Genomic DNA, 27,730 nt, shown 5'->3' on the forward strand with positions numbered 1-27,730 from the left:
GCTTTCATGTGAGAATACATCTGAGAGGATACATTGCCCAGGCCGCCTCCAGATCTAGCCTCCTGTTCTTGATTCTACATGTTTGCTTAGAGATCAAAGAAACCAAATCCTTTGGAGCTGAACTGTCATAAACGGAGTGCCTGCTTTGTGCCTGGGGTCATGGATACAAAGGTGATTAAGGCAGCTCTTTTCCCTTGAGATGTTTCCTGGGCAAGGGCAGTTTTCTAGTTACTCTATTTATGGAAAGAAAGGAAAGCAAGATGTTGGACCAGCGAGGGATAGGCCGGTAGAAAATTACTCCCCGTCTCCCTTTGGCTCAGGTAGATCCAGGGTCTCAGCAGCAGCCTAGAACTTGAAGGTGGAGCCTTTGCTCCACCAGTGCCCTGGCCCGCTGTGTGGCAACCTTTCCCAGGGGAGCGCCCTGAGCCGTAGAAAGGACCGCGCCTCCCTCCCCAGGGACTCTCACTAGCTCCCGTGCCCGGCCCTCCTCTGACGGGCCGGCGCCCCTGGGCTTTGGGTGTTCAACCCGTGCAACCCTTTGTCTCTTCGCAGACTCTTTGGTGGGAAGCCTACCAAGCAAGTGCCCATCGCCACAGCCGAAAACATGAAAAACTCGGTGGTCATCTCCAACCCTCATGCCACCCTGAGCCAGCAAGGTAACTTAGAGTCCCCCTCGGGCAGCGGCGTCCTCAGCAGCGGCAGCAGCAGCCCTCTCTACAGTAAGAACGCAGACAGCACCCAGTCCCCCCTGGCCTCCAGCCCCGGCTCCGCCCACTCGGGCCCCTCCAACAGCCTCACGTGGGGCACCCACGCCAGCAGCTCCTCGGCCGTTAGCAAGGACGGCCTGGGCTTCCAGTCGGTCAGCAGCCTCCACACCAGTTGCGAGTCCATTGACATCTCCCTGGGCAGCGGAGGGGCGCTGAGTCACAACTCCTCCACCGGCCTCATTGCCGCCTCTAAGGATGACGCCCTGACCCCCTTTGTCAGAACCAACAGTGTGAAGACCACACTGTCGGAAAGGTTGGTGCTGTGCATTTGGCTGCCTTTATCTCCCCGAAAGACGCCCTTCCAAGAGTCCAGAGATTATGTCAGGAAGCCCAGGTGTTAACTCACCGTTGCTGGGAGGTTTCTCTCTTTCTGATCGTCTTTGCAGAGGGAAGCCAGTTTGGGATGGATTAAGCCAGGCTCTGCTTCCTGTTAACTTTTTCACTGTGGTTTTTCTCAGTGCGTGGAGCTGCTGGAAGTCTCTTGGGGGCAGATTTCATGCTGCCTTTTGAAAGGGCATTCCGCCTTCGAAGTCCTTCCATTTTATTGTTTGTTCATCAACTGCCTCTTTCCCTGCCCCTTGTAATTGTGTGGTCCAAGCAGGTGGCGGCTGCAGCCGCGGAGTGTGTGGTGGGGTGTTCCTTAAGCAGCTGAGTCCGTATGCTGGTCCTCGGGGCAGACACCCTCCTACTTGAAGGGCCGCAGGCCAGAGTGATAGGAAATCAAGAAACCAGAATTGTCCTCAAAGCTCTGAATCTCACTGCAGTAGTGATACATGTCCATTTTCTCCACATGGGGAAGAAAGCCAGTATCAGCACTGGAAATGAGAAAAATGTTCTAGTCGTTGTGTATAATAACCCCACCCCCTCCTTCCAATCTAATGCTCCTTCTCTTGTTTTCCACCTGCCTGGCCTTCTAGCCCTCTCTCTTCCCCTGCCGCTAGCCCTAAGTTCTGCAGAAGTACTCTGCCCAGGAAACAGGACAGGTAATGACGTTGTAGGCCGGGGATGCCACCGAGCCTCTAGCTTCCTCTGCCCCCCTGTGTCAAGCCAGATGTCTTGTGTGAGGCTGTTGGCTTGCGGCTTCCGCTTGTGTTCGTGGCCCCGGTGTGCTCTGTGACCCCCCAGACATGCCTGTGAGAGTCTGTTCCGCTGCCCACAAAGCTCAGGAAGAGGTGGAGCGGGGCGGGCCCCTCCTCTCCCAGCTTGGGAAGGAACTTCAAACCTGCCACCTGGCGAGGGGCGGCAGAAGCTCTCACTGGCATCTCAGCCTCCCCGTGGCATGCTCCTGCTTCCCAGCTTCCTGCCTTTTCTCCTCTCTCCCCTCCCCCTCCAAGCCCAGAAGTGACCTACCACCCACCACGCGGCTCTGCGGCCCGCACCTTTGTCTCCCCCACCCCTGCTCCCCAACGCAGCTGGCTGTTTGCCCTCTCAAAGGCCTTTGCTGCAGTTTGGCTCTGTGTCTCGCAGGCTGTTGTGTTCTGTGTGCCCGTTTTCTGTAACAGTAAGAAGACTATGTGGAGTGTTGCTGGCCCCCAGATGCCCTGAGGGTGGGCCTCAGAGATGGACCTTGACCTTGAGTTTGTGGGGAAGCCATGGCTTGGCCAAACATAATGAGCAGATGTTGTTTCATGCTAGGGGGAAAAAAAATTAATGAAAACCCTCTTCACCCCATTAACAGTGAAAACGTTGCTTTTGTCAGACTCATAGACCAAGCCTTTAAACCTAGCTCTTTGGAAATCCGAATGCTGTGACTTTATCAGCCAGCAGGTCGTAACATGCCCCAACTCTGCCCAGGGCTCAGCTCCCAGCTACGCCCAATGAGAGCCTCGACAACTGAGAGGGACCTGGAATTCACTTGTTACAGATGAATTCCAAATATGCAGACTGCTGGCCTCTTGAAACTCTCCAGCAAGTCCCTTCTCTCACTTGAAGTCATCGCCAGTGGCATTTGGTGGTGGGCCAGAGTGGTTAGGGGTGCGGGGAGCCTGGCATCTCTCTCTGCCGCGGAAGGCATGGGCTCTGCTTCCAGATGGGGGCAGCTCCTGAGTTTGGCTTTGAACCCGTGGAAAAGGAGGAGCAGTTGGGGCCGAGTGGCTCAGGCCTCCTGGGGACGGGGGTGGAGGATGCTGGGTGTGAGCGCAGGCCTGGGTTTCCTCTGTTCCCGTGGCTGTGGATGTGTTGCATGCAGAGGACCGCTCCCTGGTGAAGTGAGTCTCTTCCTCCAGGTCTCTTGGCTCCTCCTTAGCCTTTCCCCCCTCATATGGCCTGCTTTCCCTGTGCTTCTCTGAGGTTCTTATGTTTGTTTTAACTTTCCTACAGTGATCCGCACCTTGATAGGAACACTTTGCCTAAAAAAGGACTCAGGTATCTGTGTTTTCTCCTTGCATCCATGCCATCTGGTGTGGCTCTGGGGCTTGGCTGTGTGGCTCTCTCATGGCTGGTGGGGCTCGGGCTGGGCTGGGGTCCCCGCTTTGGCCACCGCAGCAGGACCCTTTGGATGACGGCTCCCCTCGCCACCCTCTCGTTCTCATCTCTCCATGTGTCGGCTTCTTTGCTTGAGCAGAGGCTGTGCTCTTTCAGGCTTACTGTGGTCAAACCATCTCATGACAACCGACCCTGAGCAAGCCCGGAGAGCAGTTACCGCTACTTCTGGGGCCAGTGGCTTTAATCGCTGATCACTTCGCCATGACCATTCCATTCACGGGCTGTCTTCCAAGAGAAAGGATATGACTTGTAGCATGTTGATTTGTCAGCCAGGACACAGAGCAAAGGAGAGAAATACCCACCCACCCACCCCAACCCCCAGCCAATTTGAAGATTTTTAACTTTCTGGCCCATAGAAAGTTGCTAAGGACAGGCGCTTTGCACTTGTCTGAATATTCTAATCGAAAATCGGGTCAATTTTCAATGCCCAGCAAGACATGGGTGTGTTCATTTTTTTTGATGTAAAGAAAGTAAAGACTTTCTTTCCAAGAGCGAATGTCCTTTCATTCACTGTATGGGATGGCTCGATTTTGGCACTGGTCCTGGTGAAACAAGATGCTATAAGTCACCACTGCTCACGCCATCCACCTCACTTTGCCAACCAGAAGAACTTCAGTCCTAACGCCTGCCCCGTGATCTTAATGTCACACGGTTACAGCTGTCATTTCTCCCGCTCTCTAAACACCTCGTTCTTTGTAGCATCGGCTTCACCCTGCACCAAGCAGTAAGTGCTTTCGCAAAACATGGAACTTGGAATGAAATGTTTCGTTGCTGTCATGTATGTCTGTAGTTAATAACCAGCAGTTCTTAAGGCTGAGAGCGTTTTGACCAGTAATGGGAGGTAGGTATCAATGCTTCCTTTCAACAGGAGTTCCGAGTAAGGCCAAATCTAAAAATCTAAGAATAAAAGTATTGAAAAAGCCCCCAACAGACCTCCCGAGGGAGGAAGTTCAGCACGGTGGCCTTCGAGGGGGGAGTTGGCAAGGCCTTTTGTACTTAACAGTTTTCGTCATGCTTGTCGGCACTCAGGCTAATGCTTTAAATCATATCCACTCTTCACGTGAGTTTGACCTTGATGCCCCAGCTTCGCTCCCAGAGGAAGCTCACGTCTTCGAATATCAGCATTTCGTAATGCTAATGTGTATATTTCTGGAGCAGATCTATTCTGTGAAAATTATGTAGCTCTGGCTTTTAAAATCTGTTTTTAAAAAAATGCAGAATAGAGGTAAGTGACAGGGTACCCTCAGGCAATTGATGGGACCTAGAAAGTCCAACTATAGTAAAAACATTAAGGAAGAATCGTGTTTATGTTCCCTCTCACTGTGACTCCCTTTCTAGCTCACCCACTCCGTACACACACACATCCAATACCAACACACTGACAACTCCTTGTCCTAAGTCAGGAGGACCCCTCTATTTACGTAATCAGTAGTAACCCCACGGTAATCTGTTTATAAGTCCAAAGTACTCTGGCCACTGGGGCACTTTAGACATGCGAGATGCTGCCTGTGGGCATAATGAGAAGAGCCCACAGGCAGCATCCATAATGGATTTGGGAATCAGACAAATATGGATTGAAATCTCGGCACGTGAATCAAGGCAGGCCGTCACCTTCCCTGAATGTAAAACAGGAATAATAGCATCTGTGTTGCTGGGAGAATCCGAGGCTTCAGTAAGATAATGTCTATGAAGGCACCTGGCACGTTGGAGACGTTCAATAAATCATTACCAAATACGTTTTAGAATTAATGATGAGGTGGACCACGTGACTTCTGAAGACCCTCCCCTGTGTGAGACCCAATGATTTGGGGTTCTTTTTGTGAAGACTGGTTTCTGCCAGATTCTAGTAACTACTGTCAGCATCGGTCTCCTCATACCTTCCTTTACGTGTCTGGTTTCTGATACTCTGTGATTCATGGCCACTTACTTGCGCTCCAGAATGCAGGTGCCATGAGCTATCTAATTAAAACTTCCTCAGAGCTCTGACAGCAGCTTGTTTTGTTGCTTCAGTCCTGTCAAGGTGGAGGCTTTGAAATGACACCGTCATGAATCAACATGTTACAGATACGCCCAGGGACGGCTCTTTTGAGCGTTTACCCATCTTGTTCCCTTTATGTAGTTCCCTCAAAACTGAAAGGAATTGCAGTTTTCCCCCAAAGACAGCCAAGTGGCAAAAAAGGTTTTGAGAAACTTTGTGAGTTTCAGGAATGTGTAGCGATCTGATTTTTCAAACGTCATCTTTGGATGTATATTTTCTTTTTATATGTTTATCGTCAGCTCCAGAGAGCTCATTTTCATAAGCGCTGTTCGTAGTTAATCCCAGCCTGCTTTCTGTCTGTCCAGGTACACCCCCACCTCCCAGCTTCGCACACAAGAAGACGCAAAAGAATGGTTACGGTCGCACTCTGCAGGAGGCCTGCAGGACACTGCCGCCAACTCTCCTTTCTCCTCTGGCTCCAGTGTAACTTCTCCCTCCGGAACAAGATTCAACTTTTCTCAGCTTGGTGAGTAGCTACTTGGCATTAACTGTGTTGATCAGCACCTTAGGGCAGAGGTTATCTTGCATTTTGAAAGAGACATGTGGTCACATCACTCTCAGTATCTGATCAGCCCTCAGCAGTGTAGTTTGCTTATAGGCAATTGATAGCAAAAGAAAAGAAAAATGTGTTTTGGTTCTCTATCAGTAATTTTCTCTACATGGTTGATATAGGTGGGGTTATAGCAAAGAGCAAACCATCCATGGAATGAGAAGAATGTATTCTAAGACCTCTGAAGATGTAGGTTTTATAGCGTATCCCATGTTTGGTCATCCTCATTGCTTTATTAAACCGGAAATAAAGATCAGGTTTTAACTGAGCAGATATTCTTGGAAATGCCTACCGGTGACATCATGCTTTGACTGGCACAGTGAGGAAAGGAAAAGAATTTGTAACACAGTCCCTGCTGACATGTCAACGGATGCTTTTTTTAGAGAGACAAACACCCACACAGGCTCATAGATAGGTAAAAGAGAACAGTCCAAAGCTTTGTATGAATCCATGTAAAACCTGCATATGATCCGATAGCAAGTATACACAGTTAGAAAAAGGAAAGAACAGTCCTGGCTGAAATGACTGGGAAAGGTTACACGAAGGTGGCAGGATGTGAGAGCTGAGCCTTCCAAGATGGAAAGAGAGGGAAATATTTTTTTCCAGTCTCATCTCGTTCTTTAGAGGGGCAGCCTTTTCTGATTATTGTGAATAATAAACTCAGTCTTTAAGGACTTCTAATCAAGTAAGGGTTAACTCTTCATTGTTAGTGAACCGAATGCATACTTGTGAACTATTTTACGTGACTGAAATGGACAGGATTTTAATAAGAAAGCCAGTTTCGGCTAAGGTAGATGCGCGCCCTTTGCACTGAAGCTCTGCAGGCACTGTTAGGAAATCCTCCCCATCTGAGACGGTGAGACCTGTGCTCATATTGTTCTCTCCTGGCTGTAACTCTTTGAGGCAAGAGCTTCTTGTCATGCACAAATGCTTCCCATCTGATCAAAAGCCCGGCTGGACTATTTTGGGCTTTTGGCTTTAGGGAGAATTGTTCCAGATGAGCCCAGAAAGTAATTAACTCATGCCTGGAAGGTGACACTAGCTTGTCTGAATGTGCCAAGTTGGAAAGCTGAGGCCCAGAGCCTCGCTTTGGAACTGACCCACCTTTCCTCCCTTATTTTTAGCTGTAAGTGTGTTACTCAGATGCTGGTGTGACCACCTTTGAGAAAATAGACAAGGGAGAGAAGTTGACAGGGACGGGGATGGCTGATCGTAAGCAGCCTCCCCTTCGTCCCCCTTCAGGATTTGAACCGGGGCATGAATCTCCAACCCTTTGACTGACTCCTTTCCTTCCAGCGAGTCCCACCACTGTCACGCAGATGAGCTTGTCCAACCCGACCATGCTGAGGACCCACAGCCTCTCCAATGCCGACGGGCAGTATGACCCGTACACGGACAGCCGCTTCCGGAACAGCTCCATGTCCCTGGATGAGAAAAGCAGAGCCATGAGCCGCTCAGGCTCATTCCGGGATGGGTTTGAAGAAGGTAAGAAGCAAGGAGATTCACCCTCTCTCACGCTGTGCAGAGCGGTTAACAGTCCTGTATACCGAGTTCACTTCGTTGACCTAAGAGTCCACCTGTACAAGTTTCCAACTCGCCACTTACCGTGGGGCGCGGGGCTGGGGAACTCTGCATGGTAGGGTCTGACTCTTAATTAACCTCGCAGGATTGTAGGGAAGACAAAACACGGGTGAACCCTGGAGTTGACCGAGTTCCGCTCCAGGCTTCTCTCCCGTGGACTTGGGCCCTAGCTTCTTGGCATGCACCTCCATTGTGAGGCTCAGCCGCTGGCACACCATCTTGGCAATGCCAGTTACTGGAGAGTTCGTTTCCCTGTGCCAACACACCCGTATGGCTTTGGGGGGCTGTCGGCAGCCACGCCTCTCCCCTTCGCTCCAGAATTTTCTATTTCTTTTCTCAAGCACCAGTTTTTTTAAGTTTGTTGCTTTCAGTTTTGCCCTTTCCTTCTTTGCTTGCTAACTGGGAATATTTGGTGTTGGATTTTTACGTTTTGTTCATTTTAATCAGAATTTGGGGAGAAAACTACAGTGGGCATCTTCATCAGCCATCTTCCTAACTCAGTTCATTTCTCTTTCCTACTTCAGTCAAAGTGTGAGTTAGGGGAGCAAGCAGTCAAAATGTTGGGAAGGCACATCACCCCCACCCCCAAAAGCTTCCCAGAGATGGGGATGATAAGACATTGGTGTCAGTACCAGTGACGAGTGGTTAAGAATATGGGATAATAATACCAGGGTTTGAATTCCAGCTTCACTACTTCTTAGGTATATGATCTTGGGCAAGTTAACTTCACCTCTCTGTGCCTTTGTATTTTCACTGATGAAGTAGGAGTACCAGGCTCATGGAATTATGAGAATTAAATGAGATAATATATATAAATGTTAATCCAGTAATGTTAGTACCTGTTACAGCCTGAAAACTGAGCTTCAGCATTGATGTCCTGGCAGCTGGAAGTCCCCAGCCAGAGGAGGGGGGACTCTTGGAGCAAATGGAGCCCAGGCGGAGGGCCATAGCCCTAGTTGTGCCTTTTCTGCCAGGGACAGAACAGAATGGGGGTGGGGAGGGGAGGCACAGGCACTTCTCTCTGCTCCTAGCCCCTGTGAGAATGGGGAAGTATGCCCAGCGTCCTCCTGGTAGGAAAGAACAAATAAACTTGTGACTGTCGAGGAAACCCCTAAATAAGTCAAGAGGGAGAGAGATGCAAGATGTCAGCTTCTGCCCTGCCCAGTGTTCTTTTTAACAAAAGTTTTAAAGAGTTTAGTTACAGAGCAGTTGCCCCCTGGTTAATCTTCCTTAATTCTCTCCACTCTGATTTATGTATCATTTGCGTCCAGTGAGCAGACACTTGTCTGTAAACCCATCTGTGGGAACCCACTGGGACAGAGGATTAAGGAGGGGCAGAGCCTGAGTTACTGAGAGCGTTTTGCTGGATTTAAGAGCTAGAAATCAGTAGTAATCGTGGGTGGAGGGTACGTTGACCGTAAGGTGAAGGAGTAGGCAGTTTGTCTTTAACATTTTTCTGATCAGTGGGCGAACCAAGCATGGCCACAAAGCATTTCCCAGCCCTCCTGATAATGACTTGTGAATGGAGAGTGCCCTGTGCCCTATTCATCTGCTCTGTCCCGTGTGTACCTGAGTGAACCGTGTTCAGTGCTGCAACTTGTCCAAACAAGCACACTTGACCTCATAAAGGTCCAGGACCATTACAGTATCATCATCAGATGGGTTTTTTTTTTATTCCATCTGGAATCAAGCCATCAGGCAGCACAACTGTGGAATATCGGGGATGTCAAAGTGACATTGATAAAAAGGGCTTGCCCACAAGCAGTGTCTAGACTTTTGTAAACCCTGATGATTCATGGTGATGTGGAACTGAAGCGCAGAGGTAAAATCAAATTTGGGGAGAAGGGGTAGAGACTGCTCAGTATACTAAGAAACATGTAACATCTTCATCTTTTGGGAAATTTGGCATCAGATTGATTTTATTTCTTCCAAGGCTATTACATTACAAAAACAAAATAGGGGGGCTTCCCTGGTGGCGCAGTGGTTGAGAATCTGCCTGCCAATGCAGGGGACGCGGGTTCGAGCCCTGGTCTGGGAAGATCCCACATGCCGCTGAGCAACTGGGCCCGTGAACCACAATTACTGAGCCTGCGCGTCTGGAGCCTGTGCTTCGCAACAAAGAGAGGCCGCGACAGTGAGAGGCCCGCGCACCGCGATGAAGAGTGGCCCCCACTTGCCGCAACTAGAGAAAGCCCTCGCACAGAAAAAACGAAGACCCAACACAGCCATAAAAAAATAAAAATAAATAAATAAATAAATTTTAAAAAACAAAAAAACAAAAAAAAACAAAATAGGGCTTGTGCAATTAGGTGTTTTTAATTCCATTGGGGGAAGACTTTTTTTTTTTCCCTCTTGAATGTATAAACTCCTGGTACTGCAGAAACAGTTGGGAAAAAATTCACATCTCATGTTTGGACCGAATAGAACCTCCTTATATTGATAAGAGGCAGTGAGGTATATCATATGCCAGAAAGCAGAAAGAAATTTAGGAAGAATTAGCACAAGTACTTGAGTGAGGTTTTTGTGGGATTTAATTAGCACTTTCCATTTTGAAGGAAATGGAAGTCATAAGTATGTAGATGAGGTACAGGCATGGCCCAGGTGCAACCTTTCAAGGTTATTTCAGGTAAATTAATTTCCATCAGATGCATTATGCAATCTTCAAGTCAACTTTAATAGTGCACTTTAGGGAGATGCTTGAGGCACTTTTCAAATGAATGTCTTTGGAGAAAAAAAAATCCAGGGACTTTACCAGTCATCCCTAAGAACTGGTGCAGTCTAAATCAGTTCATATGGAACCCACAGAAACGGAGCAGCTTATTAGTAAATAAATCTTGTGTTGCAGCTCTCCTGTGTTTCTAGCCCCAGAGTTACACTTGGATTCAAGTCCTGGCACCTCCACTGTTAGCAAGGTGACTTTGAGTAAGGGACTTGACCCTGTTCAGCCTATTTCCTGTTCACTAGAATGTGGAAAATAAGTATAACTGTACCTACTTCAGAGGATTGAAGTGAAGATTAGGTGAGATAAATCCTGGAAGGCATTTAGCAGAATGACTTTGAAAGGGGTTTATAGTAAGTACTCAGTCAATGGTAGCTATTGTTATAGTTGTCATGTTTTGTTTTATCCTTCTCCCCATGGGCCATTTCAACCCCATTTTGTTTATGGCAAAGTTGAACAGAGGAAGTGACCTGGGGACTTTTTGCAGCCAGAACTATGTCCTAAACTCCTGATTCTCAGCCCTCTGTGTTTCTACTCAATCCTGCCTTATACTTGTCTCTTCCTTGGCCACAGCTGGGCTTTCTTACGTGTCTGAAGCAAACCCTGAACCTTCATCAGTGTGGTCTCCGTTTTCAGTTATGCTTCCTTCGCTGGTTGAGAGGGCAGCCCATTAGCCATCAGAACTGCATCTCATTCTCACCGACTCCTTCCTTCCACAGCCCCCAGTGGCAGAGCAGGAACTAGAGTGCAATACCCAGACTCACTTTCTCTCTCTGCTGCTGACCAGCTGTGTGTGCTTGACCACATGGCTTAGCCTCTCTGGACCTAAATTTACTCCTGTGTTCATTAGGGATAGAAATTCCTGCCCTGTCTGGGAATATTACCTACAAATTCTCTATGATGATGAGGATCACTTCAAACAGTAGTATGAGGAAGTACTTTGATTAGTATGAAGCTGAATATATACATATATCTACGTCTATATCTATAGACGTAGATATATGTGTGTGTATATATATATGGTGCCCAAGTGTGACAACAGAGGCATTTGTTTGCTTTATTGGCTGGAATACGCCCAGTTGTCTCATTCCATCTTGTGATTTCACCCCTACCTGTGCCTTCTAGTTCTTCTCAAACATGCACTTTTTGCTTGTTTGGTCCCAGATTGTGCCTGTGTAGATTGAATGAGGGGTTTAGGAAACCATTCTAAATATACCAAAAAGCTTTACCAAAAACAAAAAAACCTCAGATACCAGTAAACAAGGTCAGTCAAGGGCAAAGCCATCTCCAGATTTCTGGTCTGCAGATTCTGTTCCTGAATGCTGTAGGACCTTAGGCAGGTTGTTTAACCTCTCTGGGTTTCAGATTAGTCAGTGGCAGAGAAGGCCTAGGTATTCTCTGTGCTTCCTTGTATCTTCAAATTTTTGGAGGTACAGGTATAGGGAGGAAGCTGCAGAGCATGCTTTTGCTGCTCTGGCTTTGCAAGTCTCGTAAGCATTCTGTCGTCCAAAAGTATCCCAGCCACATAACCCAGGCTCTGCCTTGGCTCAGTTTTCTTGAAGGAAGGCCAACTGCAGTGGTTCAGGCAGCCATATTCAGCTTTGGGTTGATCTGGAAAGCGAGGACTCTTTCTTTGGACCACAGCCTTGCTGTTGCTATTTACAAGTGAGAGGAATTAATTACAGAGGAAAATAATTACCTCCACCTGAAGCCTGCCAGATGTGCTCCTCTCTGCCTGCGGCCCCAAGCTTGTCTTGAGGTATCGCTGAAGGCAGTATCAGTGAATCCATGTATATGAGGTAGAGAAATATAAGAGACAAACCTCCGTTTTTCAGCAGCCCCAAGCCACGCAGCAGCCCTGCGCAGGCCTCTGGAGCGGGCATCTGGCAGGGCGGTGTGGTTGAAGGATGGCTCCACGCTAGTCACCTCTCTTCCCTCAGCTTGGCCTCCAGCATAATTTCCCTCCTAGTGTCTGTGTCATGGGGCTAAAGTAACTTGCCCCTTTGGACCGTTAGGCCCCTAGGCTGGGGCATGAGACGCCTGTCTGTTAATGTGTGGACATATTAACACTGAAAGCCATTATTGGCCATTAACACCTTAAACTGATCTTTTACGGGCATGGGCCAGATGAGTCATGGATGGAGAAAGAAAGGAGGAAAAGATCTAGGACCTCGGGCATTGCTGAAGAGGGTGGATCTGAGTGGCGGTGCAGGGATAGCCTCAGAGCAATTGGCACCGTCTAAGAGAGAAGAGGACCAGAAGCCAAGAGCTGTGTGGGTTAGAGGAGGGAGGAAGCCCATCCCGGTGGCTGTTGGGGAAACGAGATAGGGCTCCAGGAGAAGATGCTCTTTGAACTGATCCTGGTGATTTGGATGGGCAGGAATGGGAAACTTCCTAAACCAAAGGAACTGAATGGGCAGAGACTCTGAGACGGCAGAGTACCACGCAGGCCATGCTTGAGAGAGCCGTGCAGGATTCAGAGTGCGATAGGAGCACCTAAATGAAGGATGGGAGGTTGGAAGCTTTATTGGGGAGACGGTGTGGAGGCACCGGAGTGGTCGGCTGAGCCGTTGCTGGGATATCTGTGGGCAGGTAGCTTCTGCCAACCGCTGATCCAAGTTGAGTTCACTCCTTGTGTGGTAGGTGAAAGCCGTCTAGTACACATGGAAAGTTCCTCCCCAGCCTCCCACTCTCAGACCGCAGGTGAGAGCGCAGTGTGGGGTAGAGGCATTCCACTCCTGGTCAGGGAAGCTGTGCCCCATTAGAAGGTCTGTGATGTCTCAATAGGCATATTTCTGTCTTTCAAACAAATTGTTGAGAGATTACTAAGAAAATGTCATTAAAGAATCTGGTTTCCAAGAAGAGAAGTCAGCCAGAATACCTAGTCCTGGAAAAGACCATGGTTTAAATTACATGAAAACAGAAAATAAAATGTCTCCATTGGCTGGGGGCAGGAGGGGGTGAGGAGGGTACAAGGATGGTACCCAAAGTACCAGTCACAAACAGAAAAGAGGACACTTTGTAGATATGATAGAAATCAAATGAAGAATCTATGTTTCTGTGGATATGTTTTCTAAACAATGTTCTACCACAGGGTCATCTAGAATGAATTTACCATGGCCAACAGCCAGCCTCCTATGCTCAAAATAATCAGCTCGTCTTTTTGCTTATACAAGTGGCAGATGCTAGCAACCCAATCTTAACCCTAAGGGGATACATTAGAAAAAAGAAAGGAATAAAATATGCTGGAACAGAGCAGGTAAAAGTTGCCTCTGGGTAATAGAATTATGAGTCACACAGGTTATGGCAGTGAAAATGCTTCTTAACATTTCTCTGTACTTGAAACATTTAACTTAGTAATTATGTGTTATTTTGATAGTTAGAGCAGGGGTAGTATTTAGAATGTTGTAAGAAAAAAAATGTGGTTATAGAGAAATGACTCCCATAGAAAATTATTCCTTACTTGACACCGACCTGTCACCAAAGCAGGAAAGGTTGGGTCAAGGTGAGGTTAAGTTGCTCCGAGCCTGGTAATGTCCTCTAATGCTGAGTTTCTCCTTCCCTTCCCCTTTTCGGCTCCAAAGTAGCCAACTGTGCAATTCACCTTTTCTTTCTTTTCTTTTTTTTAAACAGTTCATGGATCCTCACTCTCCTTGGTTTCTAGCACGTCATCAATTTATTCTACAGTGAGTATAAATCAATGCTGTGTGGCTATGTGTGTCAAAAATAAAATACAAGTATGTCTCCTAGAGAGAGTATTTCCATTATAAGGGAATCAATTAATTAGGGAACAAGGTTTGAAATTCACGAACAGTTACTGATGTACCAACCAATAAATCAGGAGCTGATTTTGTTAAAGTGACAGTGTGCTTCGAGTGGTAACTAGTTAAAATGTATGAGATGCCTTTTTCAACTTTGTGTCTGCCTCAGTTTCTTTGTCTGTAAAGTAGAAAGAACAGCAGCCCCCCTACCTTGTGGCGTTGTAATGAGAATTAAAGTTATGAATATTACTGTTCACTGCAATATAAATTCCTTGAGGACAAGGACTTTTTTCTGGTTTGATTCCTAGTGCCTAGAACCGGGCCTAGCATTTAGTAGGTGTTCAAAAAATAGGTTTGCATGAATAAGAAAATGCACGTAAAGCAATGAAAAGAGTGTATGCAGCACAGAGGAAGCTCCCGTAAATGATAGCTGTCATCAGTGAGAGGTCTACTGAACAAAAGCCAAACTTAATCAAATATAGTACTGGATTTATTCAGTATGCTTACTTTTTATAGCTATGTGCATAACTATCTTAAAAACTTTAACTCGGGAATTCCTGTAGGAAAAAAACATTTGATTAATTAGGAATTGGGAATTCTTTAGCCCTTAATTCCATGGAGGACAGATGTTTTAATAATTCAGTTTTTGGTAATGCCAGTTTTCTTGGCTCTGTAGTGGGACAAACTGTAGATAGCCCCCTGTAAGTTAAAGACCATCCCAGAATCAAGTCAAAGAGCCCAGGGCCTGACTGTTCTTTCTTAGACCTGTAACGAGCAAACAGACTTCAGTGGTTGCTGACATGGTCTGATTTGAAGGACCTAGAAACGTTCTCTTCTGCTCCTACCCACCTTGCCCCTCCAACTCCACAGGACCTCTTTCCTCTGTTAGTCATCTTGTCTGAAGTTTTATCAAAGTCCTGACTTTCATTTTAAAGACTTTATATATGGTAACCTTGGGAAGGGGTTATTTAAGCCGTTATCCAAGAAAGCATAGGAATGGCCTTCTAACTATCAGCTATTGCATCTACTGAGTCCTTTCGTCTAGAATGAAACTCTGTGACATGGGTACCAGACCAGAGATGGTACTTTTCAACCTAGATTCACTTCTTCCACAGTATTTACTGGCACCAAGTATTGATATATGCCAGGCTCTGGGCTGAGCCCTGAGGACGTGGCTTAGGTGGAGAAAGGAGCCTGCTTCCGAAAGAGGAAGCCAGAGGCACAGAGGGCACGGGGGGCATGTGGAACTCTAGTTTCACAGGGTTGGTGCAGTGGTGCAGCCATACCAGACATTTCAGTGCCCAAGCCCCATGTTTTCCCAGGGAGTTCCCAGGGTTTCCTGTCAACACACTGTTCATTCAGAAAAGTGAAAAATGGGGGCAGGCCTGCGTCAGCCAGCCTGGGAGGGAAAGAGCACGAGCTTCTCCACCTGTGAGAATTCAGATGCAGGAAACCATCACTTGCAGTTCCTGGCTGCTTCCCCTTCACGCTAACCACCGGGAGTTCTTACAGCTACAGGCCTCTCTTTCAGTAGCGTTTGTTCTAGGTGTGTGGACCTGAAGTTCGTGTTTTCATGAAATTTGTAATTGTCCTTTCTGAGTTGATATAAATTCACAAATTACCAAAGACCTAATAATAATAATTTTTAATTCCATGTTTATCTGGATAGCAGGAGACCCAAAGCCTATTCATAGTTTTTCCCTTACTGTATGACTTTGGACAAATTACCTCCTTATTCTGGGGGTCTCTGTTTTGCCCTTGGCCTCAGGGAGCTAGGCCAAGTGGTCTCCGAGGTCCCTACAACCTCTGACATTCCACTAGTCGGTGAGTCAAAGGTTCCCATGTACTGTTCTTTATATTGCCTTCTCTGAGAATGTAAGTTGCTTTTGCAGACTTTTTACAAAATACTCTAACCTTTGAATATTTTCATGATGGAGTGGTATGCTAATTCCAAGGAAAACTGCAAGTCTGGCCAGGCAGTGGTGTGTGGTCCCTTATCTATTATTAGCTCCTTGGTGATGATGAAATTCAGAAACAAATGCTCAGGCGCCTTTGTAAATGAAAAGGTAAATAAGTTCGTATTTGTGGTCTAGAAAGAGATCTTTGGAGTCTCTTAAGTTGCCACCAACCCAGACCAAAGAGTCTGTTTAAGACCAGAGTGTTTTAAAGGCTCTTATTGGATGATAATAGGCTTTCTCCCCCCCTGAAATCTCTGTAATTCTTAGATATTCAAGAATGTTCATTCTGGCTGAAATTTGCCTGTAATTTTAATTACAAAGGAAAGAAAAGACAGCCTGATGCTAAACAAATGCCATGGAGAGGTCATGGCTGGCCCTTGGAGTAGAAAAAATTTGAAGAGGCCACATCTGGCATCAGATTTGCTTTCTTGGTTGGTAGGGAGCAACAGTTGAGTTCCCAGGGGAACTGCCTAGTGGAGAGAGGCCCGGAGCTTCCCTCGGAGTTCCCAGATGTACAGAAGAACAGCAGCAGCTGAGGCAAGATACAAAGCACATGATTTCTCCAGGCTGCTGTTGAGAGCAGGATTCCAGCCCCAGAGACAGGTGGGCACCGAGACAGACAGTGGCAGCCGCCCAAGGCAGGCTGTTGATAGAAGTGTTCAGAAGTAGGGCTGGTCCTCTGTGGATGGTTCAGCCTGCTAACAGACCTCCATTCGCCTCCCAAATGTTAGACAGCTGTGACGTTATCACCATTAACTTTTCTCCTTTGGATCAGACTCAGAAGCCAGGGCCTTATTTCTGGAAGGCCTCCAGGAGAATGTCGCTATAGTCAGAGCAGGAGAAAGTGCTGGTTAAGATCATAGGCTCTGGAGCCAGACTACCTTGGATCCAATCCCAGTTCTATCACTTATCAGCTGTCGCCATGAGCAAATTATATTAGTACCTTCTGACAGGGTTGTTATGAGGATTAAATGAATAATGAATGTCAAGTGCTTGGAACCGTCTCTGGCATATAGTAAGTGTTCAATAAAATGCTACTTATTACTACCAGAATGTAAGCAACATAAGATGTGAGGGACTTGGTCATGTTCACAGCTGTATCCCAGGTTCTTAAAACAGTGCTTGACATATAGTTAGAAATCAATAAATATCTGATGGTGGTGGGGATGAATTGATAGACAGGCAGACGGACAGACAAAGAGAGATGGCTGAATATTATCAGAGAGGGAAGAGTAAGCCCTGAGGACTTCTCCAAACCTTCTCCTGAAAGCATTTCTTAGATGAGGAGATTGTCCAGCTGTGTGACTTTAGGCACAATATCTAACCTCTCTGAGCCTCAGATGGAATACAAACCTACTTTGTGGAGTTACTGCAAGGATTAACTGATTTGGCCCCAGTGTACCTAACAATTAGTTACTGTTGTTAGAAGCCAGCCTGGAGGGAGGGCCTTCTGGGGCAGGACCAGGAGTGAGGGCGGTGGGAGCAGGATGTGAAGGGTGGTCAGACAGGAAACAGCTACCCACCTGTCCCAGCTGTTAGGTGTAGGGACTACGGGGCCTAACGAATCATACGCCTCTGCATCCTGAGCTAATAGAGAAGTAGAAACCAGAAACCAGATGCTGACTTTTTAAAAGAATGGGTTTATCACTAGTGAAATTGGATTAGGACACACATAGAGGACTCAAGGACAAAATAGGGTCCTTCCTGATTTTCACTCACCTACCTGGCTCCCAAGTCACTGTTCCACCCCAGCGAAGTGCAAATGGCGGGGTGTGGAGAGAAGGGCAGGAACACTTCCAATATTTCCAAGAAAGGGTGTGTTTGCGGGGGCAGTTGGGGAAGGTTGGGGGTTTCTTCATTTATGGACGCCCCCCCCGGGAACCCCAGAAGAGAGAAGGAATAGTTCCCCCAACCCATGTGGGCTCCCCCTGTGGGAAGAGATAAGTAGCTCGTAGTCTCTGGCTGGCCGACTGCTGTGTCACCACAGACCCAGGGCCCAGTATGGAAGGCTTTGCCAGCACGAGGGCCTACGGGCTTCGTCTTTACTCCCCAGGGTCACAGGTAACTGGGGGACCAGAGATGGAGCAGCAGGAAGGTACAGGCCACCTTCATCCTTACAACCTGGGGAGTCAGCAGGCTGGCTGACAGGGCTTCCCAGCCCCCCTCACTTCGGGAACCTTCCTGACCTGCTGCTGTTTCTGCTTCAGTGCCCTAGGGAGATGAGAGGGAGGGATAAAATGGGGCAGAATTCATCTATGAGCCGTCCTCCCTGCCTCCCAGGTAGGATTGCCAGATTACATACAGAATGCCCAGTTAAATTTGAAATTCAGGTAGACAACGTATAATTTTTTAGTATAAGTATGTCCCCAATATGGCATGGGACATACTTAAACTAAAAAAAATTCAAACTTAACTGGGTGTTCTGTGTTTTTATTCGCTAAATCTGGCAACTCTGCCCTAGCTTATCCCCTTCTCCTCACAGCTTCTCCCTGTCGTCATCTCCACCTGGGAACAGGGGTCTCCTCACCGCCAAAACAGGAGCGTATTTCCTAATCCTTTCTAGTTTCTTAAAATAATGTGCTGTTCGTATTTGGCCTTTCTGATTGGTCATATTAATTGAACCACTTGATCCAGAAAAGTCCATCAGGAAAGAAACTAATAAATCTTTAAGACTGCTGTAAGTGTCCAAATATGGTACTCCCTGTAGGCAGGATTATACTATTCTTAGTTCCTCAACTGGTCTAATTTCTTCTATGTTTTTTCTTTACAGCCAGAAGAAAAATGCCAGTCAGAGGTAAGGAAGAGTTGGCTAGTTGGATTTCGTCTTTCGCTATTATCAGTTATTTCTCCCAGCTCATCCTGTAAGTAGACTCCCAAAGCAAGTAACTCTGTCCCTTGTTATCTTTAGATTCGCAAACTACGGCGGGAGCTGGATGCCTCCCAGGAGAAGGTTTCCGCTTTGACCACCCAGCTGACAGCAAATGTGAGTACAGACCCAGGGCGGTAGCCATTGCTACCTCTGAGCATTATAGAAGCAGTGTGGTATAATAAAAAAGACATAGGCTTTAGCATCGTGGGTGTGAGTGTCAGCTCTGACACTTACTGGCATTGTGCTTTGGGCAAATTCTTTAACTTCTGAGCCTGCCTTTGCTCATCTGTGTGTTGGGGAATGATAATATTTAGCTCTCAGGGGTGTCATGTGATCAGTACCTGAAATAGATTAAGTGCTCAGAAATGTTCATTTCCCTTTCTCTTTCTGAAAATTTTCATCTTAAGAGAAAAAAAATCTAAGGCTCCACAGTAAATAGCTGACTGCTCTGTAATTATAATATACACAAGTACGTGTTCAGGAGGCACTGCCAACTGGCATTCAATTCAGCAACTGTTTGAGTGCCAACTATGCCCCGGGTACTGTGGGTTCAACAGCAAAGCAGGCACAATCACTGTCATCTTAGTGTTCTTTCTCTGGTACAGCAGAGAGACAAAACAGTTTTGCTATAACATGATAGCTGTTGTGATAGCAATAAAGGGTGAAGGTTGCAGGAATATATAGGAGGAGCACCTAGATCCGTCTTGGTGGAGCTGGAAGAAGGCAGGAAAGGCTTCCTGGAGAAGGTGACATCTGATGAATGCTGTGTAGGGGAGGATGCATGGGAAGGACAGCATTCTAACCAAAGAGTAATTCGTGCAAAAGCCCACGGTGCATTTGGAAACTATAAATAGCTCAGTGTAATTAGAATCTATGGCTTGGATGTGGGGAAGAGGCTGGGGTGGAGGGGAGAAGGAAGTGGAAAGGAGGGAGGCATCAAAGAAAGGCAAGGGTCAGGCCACATCATGAAGGCTCTCAGCTGTTAGGTGGTTAAGTCAGCTTCCTAACTGTGGCATGGTTATAGGATTTGGGGGGTCAGAGTGGAGGCAGAGATCTCCTACCCCATCAGATCAGTCTATAAAGGAGCCGCAGAGCCGTGAGTTGGCGAGGGCTGAGGCTCAGAAGGCAGAGCCTGAGGTTTTGGAAGGTGCTGAGATGCCTCAGAGGCAGGGCTTCCTGCTTGGGAGCACACAACCCAGCTTGAGATCACATATCCGTGTGTGTGAGCCTGTCAGAAAGCCACCTGCGTGACTCCCAGCATGCTGTTAAAATGAAAAGCAACTTCAAAAACTTGTCTTCTTTGGACCAGGAAGGTAATTGATATTTATCTGCAGCTTTTGCCCACATAATTCCTGGCTTGAGCCTGAGTCTACTCAAGGCAACTTTCCATTTCACTTTAAAGTCTGCACATGAAGTACCTAGCACAGTGCTTGACCTTGATTATAGGCTCAATAATTGGTAACTACCCATAACTATTCATTCTCCCGAGCTCTCTTACATTTCTGGAAATCTTTGGGGTTTTTTTCAAAACCCTAATATACTAGGCTACTGTGTGTTTTATAATCCTTTATTTCCTTGACTTCTTCCTCCGTCGGTAACTCTATCCAAAGAAGATCAGAAATTGATGTTAGATCTGAAATTTGAGGCTTAGAGCCTAGTTAAGATGGCAGAGGTATTCTTCTGTGGGTAGTCTTCATCTCAGTAACCAGATGCATGCATTCGAATCCAGCACCTACCCCAGACCCGGTGAGCCAGGGGTCTCCTCGAAACATGTGAGGTTTGACAGCAAGTGATTTGGAGCTACTCCCCTAGTTAAGAATTACAGCTGCCAATGGCTGCCCCTTACTAATGAAAAAATAGTAAGTAATTTACTTATCAGTGAACTTGGCTTAATTCCTCCAGTGACCTCATGCTTCCCCAAGGGACCTTACATTGGGCCATTTGGAACTGTCCTCTCTGATCGAGAACAGTGAGATCGCTCACATATTATTATTATTTCAGAAGTACGTTTTGCTCTTCACAAAAGCCATTGAATCCAGTATTGTTTTCTTTTTTCTTTTCTTTTCTTTTTTTAAATTAATTAATTTATTTTTGGCTGTGTTGGGTCTTCGTTGCTGCACACAGGCTTTCTCTACTTGCGGTGAGCGGGGGCTACTCTTCGTTATGGTGCGCAGGCTTCTCATTGCCGTGGCTTCTCTTGTTGCAGAGCACGGGCTCTAGGCACATGGGCTTCAGTAGTTGTGGCACGCGGGCTCAGTAGTTGTGGCGCACGGGCTTAGTTGCTCCGCAGCATGTGGGATCTTCCCGGACCAGGGCTCGAACCTGTGTCCCCTCCATTGGCAGGCGGATTCTTAACCACTGCGCCACCAGGGAAGTCCCAGTATTGTTTTAAAGTAAATATTTAGTCTTGCCACACACCGCCAGCAGTGCTAACGTGTTTTACTGTCTGCCATCTTTCTCGCAGGCCAAGCTGTGTTTGTTTTTCTAGGACAAACTACTCAAAGCCACCTCCTCTGAGTGTTTTTATGCCACTTGTGTTTGTTTTCCTGGGAATACGAGAATGCTGCTTGCTGAGAAGGCTGCTGTGCGGCTCTAAACCAGCCTCCTGGCCCATATTTTCATAATCGAGATCATGACACAAAGTCAGTCCTTTTGCTCGCCAGCAAAATGCGATCCTCTGGTTCTTCAGAGCGAATGTGGTTCCTTCTTGAGTCGCAAAAACACTCTCTTGATAGCAGTCTTCATGGGGTCAGGTTTTTGCTTTCGTTTTTAACTGAAGAGAAATTTTGAATGCCCACAAAGAGACTCTTGGGGCAATCAAACGAAGAATTGAAATAAATGGAAATTCGGTCATTTAAATTTGACCTTGTCATTCCTTTGAAATGCAAGGGTAGCAGTCATTCTTTTTCACATCCATGTCCTGGCTTCATTCACTTTGTGAATGTCTTGAATTGCTTGGCTTTTGTTCTGCCACATTGTCCCCGGCAAACTAAAGCATATCTCTTTATTTTAAAATGCAAAGGCATTTTCTCAATTTTTAATAAAGAGAGAGTGTGCAATCAGAAGGAAGCTGGCCAGTCCACTTAACATTTCCATCTCAAGTGCCCTTGCTCCCTGCCAGTTCCTACGGCCAATGGAAAAGAGACTCAGCAGCTGATCCTAGAGATGTCTTATCCTCCGTCTCCCTGTTTGATGAAGTCCAGTAACCGAGGCCTCTCACTCACCCGTCAAGTCTCTCCTCCTCAAACTGAAATGTCCACTGACCCTGACCCTCCTCACAGCACAGGGTGATGGCTCCTCTCCCACCCTTGTCTTCTTCACTCTGTGCATCAGTCACCTTTTCCTCTAGAAGTTTCCAGAACCATGAGATCTCACTTCTCCCAAGACTCAAGTATCTTGCTGGTCCTTCTGATTCCTCCTGTGACCTTCTGTGTATCTACCCACCCCGCTCCTAGAACCCTTTCCTGATGTCTCCACACCTGTGTTCTCATAGTATCTTTTGTCACTTTCTCAGTCCCAAACCCCTTCCTTTCCCTGCAGTCTCTAGTCATTCCTGTGTTTTGCAATTCCTTAACAGTTTATAGGTCATTTTCAACTGTATTGTTTCATTCAGTGCTCACAATCACCCTGGGAGGAACATAGATATTGCTCCCATTTTATAGATGAAGAAACTGAGACCAGTAGGATTTGATGAGTTGTCCATTTTTTTTTTTTTTTTTTTTTTAGATTTATTGATGGATTGCTATGTTGGGTCTTCGTTTCTGTGCTAGGGCTTTCTCTAGTTGCGGCAAGCGGGGGCCACTCTTCATTGTGGTGCGCGGGCCTCTCACTACCGTGGCCTGTCTTGTTGTGGAGCACAGGCTCCAGACGCGCAGGCTCAGTAGTTGTGGCTCACAGGCCTAGTCGCTCCGCAGCATGTGGGATCTTCCCAGACCAGGGCTCGAACCCGTGTTCCCCGCATTAGCAGGCAGATTCTCAACCACTGCACCACCAGGGAACCCCGAGTTGTCCATTCTTTATCCTTGGTTTTAACAATATTTTCAGGATCCTAGGTCAACTAACTAATATTTCACCTACTGCTCTGTGGAAGAAGAAAAAAGGCTTAGTGTTGGGACACAGAGTTGCATCTTGCCCTTGAAGAGGGTTTCAGAGAAAGGGCCAGACAGGGAAGCATCACATTTCTCAATTCTATGGTATATATTTTTTTCATGTTTTTCACAACTCTGAAAATTGGATGCATATTTCAACTATAATTGGCGGCATTTTTAAAACTGTCTTTGTAAAATGTAAAATAATAGTGTGTCTGATGCTGTCTTCTAACAGGGATACAAAAGTGCAGGGGAGCCCCAGGGAAAGTCATAACTCCAGGGAAAACAGTGGGCAGGTTCTCTAAGGAGGTAGCAGATGGGCCTTTCGGTGGCTTTTTATTAACCAGGATTATAACAAGCAACATCTGCCAACCACTTTGTTCATTTATCCTACAGACACACTCAAGTGAGGCTCTACTGTGAGCTTGGTGCTTGGGGAACAAAAGGTCATCCTGCAGTGTAGTGGAGACCGGCGTAAATCAGCAATCACAAGAGTGTGTGTGTTTTTGACTGTGATACCACAATGCGTACATCAGCAGTCCAGTGTGCTTGTGAGAGTGAATAGGAGGGAACCAACCCAATCTGGGGGTGTCTTGAAGGCATGCGCTGAGGTCTGTTGAGAAGGATGGGTAAAAATCAGTTAAGGAGGCAGTTGGGAGAAGAGCATTCCAGGCAGCGGGGAAAGCATGCAGAAAGCCCCTAAGGTGGGAAGAAGCATGGGGCGTGAAGGACGTGAAAGTCTAGCGTAACTGGATCCCAGAGAGCGGTGAGGAGTAGGGCTCAAGAGGCTGAAGAAGTCGACAGGGGCTAACCCACGTGGCTCCATTTGGATTTCCGTCTTTAAGACCTGGCACCCTTTAGGCACTCCTACCTTGCAAGATAATGTAACTGAAGGGAAATGTGTCTTTCCCCTCCAGGCTCACCTCGTGGCAGCCTTTGAACAGAGTCTTGGAAACATGACAATCAGGCTCCAGAGCTTAACCATGACGGCTGAGCAGAAGGTAAAGCAGAAAGAATGCTTCTTCCCTCCCTGCTTGGAATTAACAACAAACCTAAAAACGTTATTCTCTTTTATTCCAGAGAGTTGTATAGATTTTAGTGTGCTTGTTGGACTGTTGGAATTGAATCTGAAAGAATAGGTCTGCTGAGTGAAAATGTGACCTAGATGGAGTGGCAGTTAACTGCACCGGCAACAGATCTTAGTCCTATTCTTTCTGCGCTGATGTACTCACATGTGCCTATTGAAAACTGATTCAACCTAATGTTTGAGACAAAGGTTTCCTGCAACTCCTTCATTCTCTACCCTCCTCTAAGCTGACGATGCTAAGTTGTACTTCAGCTGAACTCGGTACAAAATGATTTGGGGATGACCACTGTTTTCTTCTATTCCTCAGGATTCAGAGCTGAATGAGTTAAGAAAAACCATTGAGCTGCTGAAGAAACAGAACGCAGCTGCCCAGGCGGCCATTAATGGGGTAATTAACACCCCAGAGCTCAACTGCAAAGGTAAAGGGAGAGACACAGCCTCAGACCAGCAACCTGCCTGCCCTTAGGAACCCTCCCTTGGCAATATATGATGCAACCTCCCTGCCAGAGGGTGGGTGTCCGTGTCAGTCGGACAGGTCCTAGAAGGCACTTAATCCAGTTACATCCAGCCTCTAGGAAAACAGCTATTCCAGCTCATCCTCTTCTCTGATGTATCTCAAAATGGAAGAAAATATATCTCTGTTGGCAAAGTGTCAAAGTATTTCATAGTCTTAACGTCACTAATGCTTTGATATTTACATATTGACCTGGGACAGCCTGAAATGTGTTCGTCTCTCATTTGTCCCGGAAAATATTTTGGAAGGATTGCTTTGTCCTTGTGTATCTTACTTGGGTGGTGGGGGGAGATATGGGCATGAGGAGGAGTTACATCCAGAAAATGATATTAAGAGAACCGATAGAAAAGTAATAGTGAGAGTTAACATTTATGGAACATTCACTGTGTTCTAAGCACTGTGCTCAGTGTTTACATTATTTCATTATTCCATTTTCTCTCCACAACACGCTTACGAGTGCGGTGCTGGTCCTGTCCGCATTGTACTGAGGGGAATACTGAATTTTACAGGCGAGAGTCCCATCCTGAGGCCACAGAGTGTGAGAAACAGAAATGGGACGAGAACCCAAGTCTGCCCCTGAAACCGGTGCTCTTAAAGACCGGGCTGTCAGGGTCGTTCTGTGATTGTGAGGAACACTGTCTGCAAACTTTATTTTGGTCTCACTACCGTTCTGGGCAGTGTTATTTCTGGTACCACTGTTATCTCAAATGTCAGACCTCCTGGAAAAGCGAGGCTAGAGGTGACGTGGGAAGGATTGGCAAGAGCTGGCCAGGCAGAGCAGAGGGAGAAGAGCATCCCAGGAAGAGAGAATGGCACCTGTAAGGTGGTGAGAGGACATGGGCTTGGCATGTCCAAGGGCATGAAAGAAGGCTGGTGCGGGAGGAGCGGGGAGAGCAAAGGAGGGGGCACTCACGACACAGATGAGTATTGCCGCAACTCACAGACGCATTTTAGCTCAAAAGAGTGAGTGTGGGGGGATCTCTAAGCCTCCCCTGACTTCTGTTTTGTAAAATGGAGAGAGCCCTCCTTTAATTGACCAAAGAGGGCGTAGCACTCTGCTACCCAAGGACCTTAAAACCAGCATCGCGGAACAGAAGGTGATGCCTAATGGGAAATACCTCCTAGTCCTTGGGTATGTGGACTTAGGTGTAAATCCTGGGGCAAAGGAAGGGGCTCAAGTCAGCAGCTCCTGATGTCCTGCCTTGGGTCTCCAGGTAATGGTACCTCCCAGTCCGCAGACCTCCGTATCCGCAGACAGCATTCCTCCGACAGCGTCTCCAGCATCAACAGTGCCACCAGTCACTCCAGCGTGGGCAGCAACATAGAGAGTGATTCAAAGAAGAAGAAGAGAAAGAACTGGGTAAGTGTGCATCCAAAGACTCTCGTAGCAGAGTCAGGCTAGGAAACAGTGTGCCCCAGATAAAGCCCAGGCTAGCTCTTAACTTCACAACATAGACCTTTGGGAGTCAATCCAGAGAAGTGGCTTGTGGACAGGTTTCTACTAAAATCAGGGTGGTGCTCAGCCAAACCCTAGGATTTATGAAATAGCGACCTCTTTGTAGTTTTTCTGTTTCATGAGACTACGTGAAGCACTCATCTTTCATTTCATATGTGTCATTTCTTCCTCATCATATGCTGGCCACAGAGTTCCAGATACTAGAGCAAAGTTACTCTTAAGTGGTTTTTTCCTTAGTTCCAAAGTATTTTTTGGAATATGTATCACTAGTTATCCCATCGTTAACCGTAGTCCTTATCTATTTATTTACATAATTGCCTATGATAGCATTAAATCACCCACCCTTGTCTTTGAAAATTTTTTGACCATTTGCTGTAAGTAAAAGCTTCATAATGTAGTTGTTAGCAGTTAGTGAGTGGTTCTAAATTGTGGGGGGAGGGAGGCGGGGGTCATACCTCAAAATAGCAAATATAATAGAACCAGTGTCCAATGCAGTGTTTCTCCATGTTTCCATAATCCCATCGAGCTACTTGGCCTTCTGTACAGTGGCCTCTTGAACAGTTTTTCCCATTCTTCTTGGGAAATTCCACTCCCCTCTCCCCACCCAATTTTTAGTTCTGCTGTCAAGGCTGTGACAGTCAGTTCTGACAGACGTTTGCTGCTCCCCGACTTCAGTGCAGGGACACCCCAGGTTGATCTGAAGTTGGCCAGGACTCACAGGGCCCCGTCTGTCAATGCTGACAGCATCGTGTTTTCACAGTAGCTTCATTGTCCTCATTCATTCCATGCACTTCCCCCTCATTTTGTGTTATCTTGGATGGGTGGCGAGGTCTAGTGATGCAGGAGTCGAGGATTTAGTCATTTTGCTTATTGATGACTCGCATCGGAGGCAAGCCGAAAGGCCAGTTCAGTGTGATCCTCTCATTGTTCCAATTACATTTTTCCTTATGTTACTAATGTCTTTTAGTCAACTCATTTGCTATGACTTAAACAAACAGAATTAACTCATGTTACTGTTTCTAATGTGCTGTTGATAAATACGGTCTGATTTAATTATCAAAGTGATGAGAATTATTTTCTATGAAAAATCATGATTATCCATTTTCTTTAATTCAGGAAATGAAACTTGTTTATTTTAAGACAACTCTTGGTTACCAGTGCAATTGGGGAGGATGGATAATTGGCGTCCTCAGAGAATCCCAAAGCTTAATTTTGTCTAATCTTTATCATCTCCTCTTCTGCCTGGCATTTTACCAGAGGTTGAGGCAAGGATTTAGGTTGATGTATACCAAATCCTTCTCTTTCTATGACTACTCTCTGGAAATATGGCCATAAGTAGGAAATGGGAGAGAAATGGGATCCAGACTCGCCCACAAGCTGGACATGCAGTTTGTTATGGGTGAAACTTTGATGGGAGACAATTCCCATTATTTCAGAATGGCCCATTTTCTGAATTTCACAATGGCTAAGAAAATGCCCAGAATACGTTTTCAGTAGGAAAAAAAGACTTTAGAAAACGGAAATTACTTTTTAAAAGACATTTTTCAAGATGAAACTTTATTTTTTGGCCTAGAAAAATGCATGCTTATCATGGCTTTCAGAGCAGACATCGGACTTTAAATTCTTTATGTTCTCACTAGAATTTTCAGATGCATCTCATGGTTTGGGGAATCTGTGATATACCAGTTCCTTTTTCCCAATGTGGTTAATACATTTCTTTAAAATATCATTTTTTTGAGCAAGAAGCGAGACAGCTAATTTTCTGCTTTTATTATATTACTTGTATAGAAGGACAGCAGGGGCTCCTAAGTATATATATCAAAGAGCTATGCAGCCATGTTGGGACCAGTGCAGCAAT

General features: G+C 46.4%; 1 protein-coding gene across 2 annotated transcripts in view; it reads left to right on the forward strand.

Annotated features, from left to right (window-relative positions):
• Nucleotides 1-27,730, forward strand: part of NAV2 (neuron navigator 2) — a 396,612-nt gene that overhangs the window by 332,531 nt on the left and 36,351 nt on the right. For both annotated transcript variants that reach the window (XM_061201526.1, XM_061201527.1), the window contains exons 15-25: nt 553-1,020; nt 1,685-1,750; nt 3,087-3,131; nt 5,595-5,755; nt 7,136-7,324; nt 13,773-13,825; nt 18,629-18,652; nt 18,767-18,841; nt 23,733-23,816; nt 24,210-24,321; nt 25,631-25,776. In XM_061201526.1, coding sequence (XP_061057509.1) covers nt 553-1,020; nt 1,685-1,750; nt 3,087-3,131; nt 5,595-5,755; nt 7,136-7,324; nt 13,773-13,825; nt 18,629-18,652; nt 18,767-18,841; nt 23,733-23,816; nt 24,210-24,321; nt 25,631-25,776 — 1,423 coding nt within the window. The remainder of the gene's footprint in view (nt 1-552; nt 1,021-1,684; nt 1,751-3,086; nt 3,132-5,594; nt 5,756-7,135; nt 7,325-13,772; nt 13,826-18,628; nt 18,653-18,766; nt 18,842-23,732; nt 23,817-24,209; nt 24,322-25,630; nt 25,777-27,730) is intronic.

Source organism: Eubalaena glacialis, chromosome 10, assembly GCF_028564815.1.
Source record: "Eubalaena glacialis isolate mEubGla1 chromosome 10, mEubGla1.1.hap2.+ XY, whole genome shotgun sequence".
In the NCBI taxonomy this organism is placed as follows: Eukaryota; Metazoa; Chordata; class Mammalia; order Artiodactyla; family Balaenidae; genus Eubalaena; species Eubalaena glacialis.